The 7796-nt window shown below is 43.0% G+C and overlaps 1 protein-coding gene across 7 annotated transcripts in view; it reads right to left on the bottom strand.

Annotated features, from left to right (window-relative positions):
* Window positions 1-5775: 5775 nt before the first annotated feature.
* Window positions 5776-7796, bottom strand: part of CD247 (CD247 molecule) — an 80458-nt gene continuing 78437 nt past the window's right edge. For all 7 annotated transcript variants that reach the window (XM_005283687.5, XM_005283686.5, XM_065575107.1 and 4 more), the window contains exon 8: window positions 5776-7022. In XM_005283687.5, the coding sequence (XP_005283744.1) occupies window positions 6957-7022 (66 nt within the window). In that variant the 3' untranslated portion in view covers window positions 5776-6956. The remainder of the gene's footprint in view (window positions 7023-7796) is intronic.

Here is a 7796-nt window from a genome sequence, read left to right as displayed (position 1 = left end):
AAGGCATCCTTTCCATTCTTCCAACTTCCCTAAAGGGGGGTGGGGGTGAGGAGGTGGGTGAGCGAGTGAGTGAGTTTTTGAGTGGTTGTGTGGATCTAAAGAGGTGAATTTCTAAGGAGCTCAGAGCTCCATTGGGATGGGAGAATTTCCAATGGCTTGGTAGGGAACCAAAGGCACTGATGAGTCGTCAGCTCTGCTGTTGTCAGAGCAGATAAGAGGAAAAGCTGGGCCTTTTTCGCGCTTTGGGTGGATGTCCCTTTCTGTAAGGATCTCGTCTCCTGTGGACGTTGCCACCTTTTTGTGCACAGGGATGTCTTGGCTCTGTGAGGACAAACTGCATATGGGGTTGCTCAATGCAGCAGCCTAGGTCTCAGCTGCTGCTGGAAATAGGAAAAACTGTTTCTTCCCTTCAAATATGGAAGCAGTGGTACCAAGGTCAGAGTCCCTTCCAACATCCTGCATGTGTTGTCTTTCTCTTCTAAAGATGGGGGACCCAGGAAACTCCTTTCTTTACTCCCCAAAATAGCCATGAACATTGTCATGTATTGTGCTATTGGGTTGAGTTGTTTTATCAGTGAACCTGGCGAACGCTTGTGAAGAAAGGGAAAGGGTGGAAAATAGATGAATTGTCCAGCTACTCTTCCTCCGGAAACCAATCGGGTTGCAGAACTTCACTGAAAGCTTTACTAATAGAATTGTTGTTCTGACATTATGTAAAAGTGGTATTAATATTGTGTGACTTTTCAAAGAGCTAGATAGATTTATAGGTAGGTAATAGGGATATTGAAGAAATGACTTCTCAATTATAAGAGCACTTGGAACAAAAGATGTGGAAAACAAGGTGTGCTTTAAGGTAAACAAATCTGAGGAAGGAAATGAAACAACCTGGGCGAGGGAAGGGAGGGTGATATCCTTTGGGATTCCTTAGTGCTACTGAGTTGTTCTGCCCCAGGACTGGAGCACCCCCTCTGCCTTATTTCATCTCTCTACCAAGCAAGACATTGTCAAATAGCTCAGGCCAAAAATGTAATTTACCTTAAAATTGTTCTAGTCTGCTGGGGAATTTTTCCCTCCAGAGTTTTATATAGACCATAAAATAATATTCAATCCTACACTCTGTCCCCAAGAACTAACCACCTCCTCCTCCTCCCCCAAAATTCCTCAATCTAATATTGTGGGACCCACTAAAATTATGTATTGCCCCCTGCTGATTTTTGTAGCAGCATCTAGTTAACAAACATTATTCTCTGAGCTGTGCTAATGTTCTGGATGGTGCTGGCATGCTATGGTGCTATAGAAATCCTAATTATTAAACAAAGAGGATCCTGTTTTGGCTCCATCCAGGACACTGGAAACTATTTATGCCAAGTCATAAACCATGGAAATCACACAGCCCCCTTCAGAAATGAAAGCTCTTATAAAAATCAAACACAGCACCCTTGATAGTGTCCTTCAGAACAAGGTAGTTTAGATTAAAAAAAAACAGTCCTTCCCCCAGTCTCCCTCACTGTGTTGGTCCTGGTACCTTCTTTGCACAAGTGAGCTGAAGGATGAAATCTCAGCAAGCTGAGACACCTATGCAGACTCATAGCCCAGCTCTGCTACCTTTTGAGAACTGGGAGCAGGATTGGACCCTCATTTTGCAACAGGGAGAGGAAAGAGGCACTGCAGAACTGCCCGTCATTGGTTTGGAGTAATGTGAATAGGGCAGTTCTGGTGGGGGGGGGCAAGTGCTGATCACCTTGGAGAGCATCACGTGCCCACTGTCTATCAGAAGGATCAGTGCAGTAGCCATCTCCATGCCTGCCAGTGCTGCTGTTGTTCCATTTCCTTCCTCTGCAGTAGTGTCTAAGGCTAGGTGTGGGGTGTTTATCCGCCACAGGTACAGGAGCTGTCGTATACCTCATTTCTAACTCGTAACTGAGTAACTTGCTTTAACTTTCTCCAAACCCTACAGAGTTGCCAAGTCTGCCCTCCCTCCCTTGATTAACGTTGAACTCTGGCATATAGCAGCCCGTGACCTGCAACCTGGGGAGTGACCCCCTAAAGCCTCTGAATGTCGCTGCTTAAAAGCTACTGCAAAATGAGGGCAAATTGCAATCTTCTCCTAGTTCTTTTGGTTACAAGGGGTCCTCTCAATTAGTCTGTGAATATCCAAAGGCACCCTCCCTCCAATCTGTGCATGAAACATCCACAACTGCCTTTCCCCGCTCTCCTGGTGTCAGGACTTCACTGAAATTCCAGGGCCAGGCAGGTCCCTGAAGGCTTCTTTCAGCTGAGTGCTGCGCACACACTACTCATCCTTTTAAAAAAAACAAAAACAAAAAAAATAGGACCAAAAAAGAAAATTCTCCAAATATTTAATTTTCTTCTTTATTATTTGACAATCTTGTATCCCCCGGGCTGTCCAGAAGCTGCATCCTTGATCCCTTCCACCTTTACTTTGAATGTAGTTCCTCCACCCCCATGGGAAAGAGAAGCGTTGACAGGTCACGGTGCGCTGCTATAAGCCGGGGGGGCGGTTTCTTTGTTTTGTTTTGTTCTTTTAAAATTTCCAGCCAAAACCAAAGATTTCCTAATGATTGTATAAACTCAAAACAAACAAACAAACCAAAGACAAAGGGGCGTCTTCAGCAATCCCATCTGTGAGGCCAGCCCTGGTAGAGGAGGAAGGGGGTTCCCAGCAGGCTGCTAAAGTGGAATGCCTGGCTTCCCATGGCCCGACACTGTGTGGCTCTTCCACAGCAAAATGGACTCAACCTGATCCAGGCAGTTTCCATCCCACCCTTTGCTAATGTGTTGTGGAGGAAACTTGCTCTTTAAGCTCACAAAAACCCAGGGTGCAGCCACTGGGGAAGGTGGGTTGGGAGAGCAGATGGGTTGCTGCAGCGCCACAGATTGGTTGAGAAGCTGAAGACATTGGTGCATGATTGGCTGCTCTGATAGGTGCTTTAACCCTTTGGGGGCTGGGTGATGTTGATTAATACACGCTGAGGTGCATTTCTTAGCTTTTTTCCCTCCCCCCCGTAACTGCTTGGAAGAGGCTGTCCTGTTGTGAGAAATCTCCGAAAGAAGAAAAAGCTTTTCATTTCTCCTCTAGTTGCTTTTTTTCTATATTGTTATTATTTTTGCAGCACCACTGTGCAACTATGCATTGTATTTCTCAACCTTTTATGCTAGGTAGATGCCTGTGACTTTTTAACTTTTGGGGGGGGATTGCAAATGAAGGAACTTTATACATGGATCTTTTTAATCTCAGTTGATTGGGGGGTGTTTGGTTCTAGGGTCATACAAGCTCTATCCCAAAGCAAAATCCAAATGTTAATAATATTAGCCTGATGCAGATACCAAAGATAATTTCTTTCCTGCAGAACCTTAGACTTGTGTATTAAGTACGATTACCCAGCACTTGCATTAGTCTAACCTCAGTAATTCCAAAGCTTAGATGTATATTTTGGTATATTTCTGGGATATTAAAAGAATTGTCGTTTAAATTCTTGTTTGTTTCAGTGTAATGCTCTTAAAGTCATAGCATGGAGATAACTGAACTGTCCTATTCTTAGTAGTTTGAAATAATAGTATTTTTGTATGTTTTGGGTGTGTCTATGTATGTATTAACATAACAGTTTTCACTGCCTAGGTGTTCATAATTAAAAAGAATTAAAAAGTTCTAAAGTGTACATAATATTCCATAATGAACCTTCCACCAGACTGTCAATTTGGATTGCATTTTCACTGACTGCCATTCCCAGCTGGGATTCCTTATTTCTTTTTTAAGGAGACAGCATCCTTAATTTTTCTAAAGACCTGAATTTACTTTTTACATAACTGGGTCAAAGGGTGTTTTCCGTTGTTTTTTTGGCGGGGGGGCCAGTTAGAAAGTGGCCCGAGATTTATTTAAGAAAAATCTTGGAAGCACATTAGTTTGAAAACATCAGTTTCTCTTTGAGTGAAAAGTTGGAATTTGGGAAAAAAACCTTTCCGCTGAAGCTGGCCAATAACTTTTAGTGAAGCAATGAGTTGTGAATAGTGAATAGCCTGTGGGGGGGGATCCTTTTATGCGTCTCTTCAGCCAAAGATAAATTTGCAGTCTGTGTGTTAACCCTTTTTCTCACCTCTCCTCCTATACTATCACTTGTACACCTGGGGTCAGCTGAACACTTGAAGTCAGGGACCTTAATGCGATACTTGTACCCAGATGAAATACATTCTCATCTGGTCTTGAGACTGAAATGTGAAAGACCCCCTCTGATTTTGAAACTAATTGATATCTTTTTCTTGATGGGGGGGATAAAAGGGATGCTGTTTCTTTAAAGATGCCCTTTATTTTTTTTCCCAGTGGCTGCCTGCAGGTGGCTGTAGGCATTGAGAGATTGTGTAGATTACAGTGAATCAGGATGAAATGGTAGATTTTGTGTAGATGCATTTGTCTGCTGTAATTTTTTATATATATTAAACTTACTGTAACTGTACAGTTCATTTCTGTTGTAAACATCATTAAACCATTTTCCAAGTGTTTTAACATGTATGTACTTGTTTGTGGTTTTTAAATACGTCAATAGTTGGAGGGCAAAAATCTCATTTCTGTTCCTCAGATCCACCAAGCTGGGCCTGAGAGATGTTCCCTCTTGCTATTTGTCAGTTGTGCCGAACAGACTGCAGGATATTGCAGGTGATCCGCTCTCATCGAGAAGCTTTTGCTCTGCCACCATTGCATTGTCCACTCCTCTTTTTTTAAAAGAGAATCAGCAGTCTGGGTTGTCTTCTTGGGACTGTGGACAAAGGTTCTTGAATGTAAAGACTGAATTTGGAAAATGGGAAAGGATGCAATTACCATGTGCATAGCACGAGGGCCAGCCCCTCTGCCAAAAGCCAGTTTGTTAGTCTTCAAACCACCTTGCAGATTCGATGCCTTGCGAGTCCTGGAAGAAATACTAGAGGGAACTTCTGAGAGCCAACATCCTCCCATAGCTAGAGACAGCATAAAGGGGAACTTTCTTGTTAACTCCCCCAGGTTAGTGGTTGTCTTATTCCCTAGCACATATTAAAAAATCTCATATGAAACTCTAGGCTTTACTGCCCTATAGCTGTTAGGTCCTAGCTTATTTGTGTTGTATATAACAATTTCTTTTTGGCAGTTGTAAACACAATGTCTTCTAATTTCAGTGACTGGCAGCTTGGTCTTGTATTATGAAAGGGGGTAAGTATGAGTATTGGATTTACCTTCTCTGCTTGTTGTTTTAGCGGACACTCTAGCATATCCCCTTTACTCCATCTTTCCATGCCTCTAATCATTTTGTCTCCCAACAGGAATAGTAAGTCCAAAAATTTATATTTGAGAGGGCCCACAATGCCATATTAAGGGGCTTGTCTACCGCCAGTGTTTGTATTGATTTAGAAACTATATAGTTCAGGTGGTACAAAAAAAATGTGTAGAATCACCAACACCCCACTGCCGATGCATTTATATCACTATAAAAGGTGCTTGTATTGGTATAGCTCATTTCAGTAAGTTTACCTGTTTCTAAACCAATATCATTATTAAAGCAGTGCAAAAAAATACCTACATACAGACCAGGCCTGAAGATATTGCTGCCACCAGCACAGATTTCAGCAATAGTTGGATGGCCGCCTTCCAGCAAGTACTAACCTTGTCCAGCCTGGCTTAGTTTGACATCATTATTGTGACTGTTCAGGTGGGTGCAGGCAGCCCTTGTGGCAGGATAGCAGCAGCAGGACTGGCACACGGCTCAGTTAAACACATTTACACATCCATGGCTTCCCCATCCATTTTATTACCTCATCAAAAAACATCTGAATTGCTGAGCCACCATCACCTTTGTGTTGAATCTGTACTCCTCATCTTTAAAATTATCCTGCAAGGTATTTAAAAATTCTTACATTTCTTTCGACTTTTGTACACTTTCCTTAGCAAAAAACTCATCGCTTGTTCGCATTGTTTTATATAACAGGAACATACTTCGGTGCTGTATTTTAAGTGGGGAAGGAATATCCCTTAAATTGTGTGGCTTGAGCAACAGTGAGGGAAGAGAGAAGTCAAGTTTTGGATTGTCGATTAAAAAACTTGCCTTTTTAATTAAATCCCAACTTTCCCAGTGTTCTCGAGCATAATCTGTATGCTGCACCACTCCTGTTTTTACCATGGAACCTCGCTGGTAAAGGTGTCCTAGCTTTCATATATGTCCATTAGCATTTCTGGATGCCGTCCATGTGCTGCAAGAACTGGTCACACTGGGATGTTGTTTTCTTGATCTCTTGTTGCAGCCTAGCACTGAATCCTCCTCACACTGTCAAGGTAGAGCCTGCTTTTAGCTTTTGTCTTTCACTCTAGAAACATGTCATTTACAGTAAGAACAGCTCTCCACAGCTAAAACCAACTTAGAAATAAAGCTAAATTTACAGCAGAAAAATATTGGAGCGAGACTGCCATAGTTATGCTGATGCAGATTAGTCTTCCTGTAGATAATACTGGGGGTAGCTATAGCACCTTCCTTATGAGGACCTTAAAAGTGCTTTAGCCAGTAATTAAATGTCAACCACCTGTGAGGTGGGTAAATAGGGTGTAGTTTTGGGGGGATTTTAAATAGCCAGAGAAACCAGCTCAGTGAGGAGGAGGAAGAGAACCCAACGTCCTAGTCTCCTGCCCAACACTTGCTGGTACAAAACAGCCACTATCATTAGGAATAGTTTTACAGATATGTACATTTAAAAGCTAAAGCTTGAGATTGTATAGTTTTGAAGGGGGGAGGGAGGAGGGGAACTAAATCCAGATTTGTCCTACTTTGTGCAATGAACCACGCATATATACTTTGCAGTCCTGAAAAAATGGGTGTTGACTGAATGGCCTTTTTTGGATTGATGATTGTTTCCCTTCTCTCCTCGCCCAAAGCATCTGGACTTGTCTCAGTCTTGCCCGTCCACTGCACGAATGCCACTTAGTGAGGGGGCAACGGCTGCATCTGGAGGGCATCGTATGTGTCCTTGGTTGCGGAGCTGAGTCCCTGAAAGAAGAAAGAGGGTAAGGTGGATGAGGTAGACCTTGGACCAATCGCCTGCCTTTAGTCTTGCCTGAAGTGGGAAGCAGGTGTTCAGAACACTAATCCGTTCTGTAGCAGTGATGAGAGGCACTTGTTTAAATCACTATTCCCCTTGAAGATGAAAGGTCAATGGTTGTCAGTTTACCCTGAAGGTAAGATGCATGCTGAATACGGGTTAATGACAAACATTGCTATAGTAACTCCTCCTGAAAGCTCACACAGTGCTTTACACTACTAACCTCAGCAGCAGCACATTCACTCACATCGTGGCTATGTTTGAATGGTGGACAATGTGTCAGCTAGGTAGAGCTACACACCGCAATAAGCTATATCCAACTGAAAGTGCATTCTGCCTACCTAAATTTCCCTCTGCACTGACCCAAGTAGGAATTTGGCCAGGACACCTGAGTTTAACACCAACTCCTGCCACCAGCCTAGTGCATTTGGTATGTCAGCAGCACTGCAGATGGAAGAGTGCTCATCAATCCCTTTCTCCCCAGCTCAGTCCACCTCAGCCCCTCTGATTTTCTATTCCAAAATGGTCTTTAGCACCACTCAGCTTTATTTACTTTACTTGTCCCATCATCCTTTGCACTGATTGCAACAGTATACTAAAGTGACGAACAACCAGCACACAAGATTCTGGGATACTTGAGGCCCAAAGGCTCCATCTACAGCTAATTGAGCAACAAGTTGCTGGGGCCTCCTGCAGGCTGTAGATACTGGCTAAAAGCAAGA

The sequence above is a fragment of the Chrysemys picta genome, chromosome 1 (genome assembly GCF_011386835.1).
Source record: "Chrysemys picta bellii isolate R12L10 chromosome 1, ASM1138683v2, whole genome shotgun sequence".
NCBI classification, from domain to species: Eukaryota; Metazoa; Chordata; order Testudines; family Emydidae; genus Chrysemys; species Chrysemys picta.
This window is presented reverse-complemented; position numbering and strand designations above follow the sequence as displayed.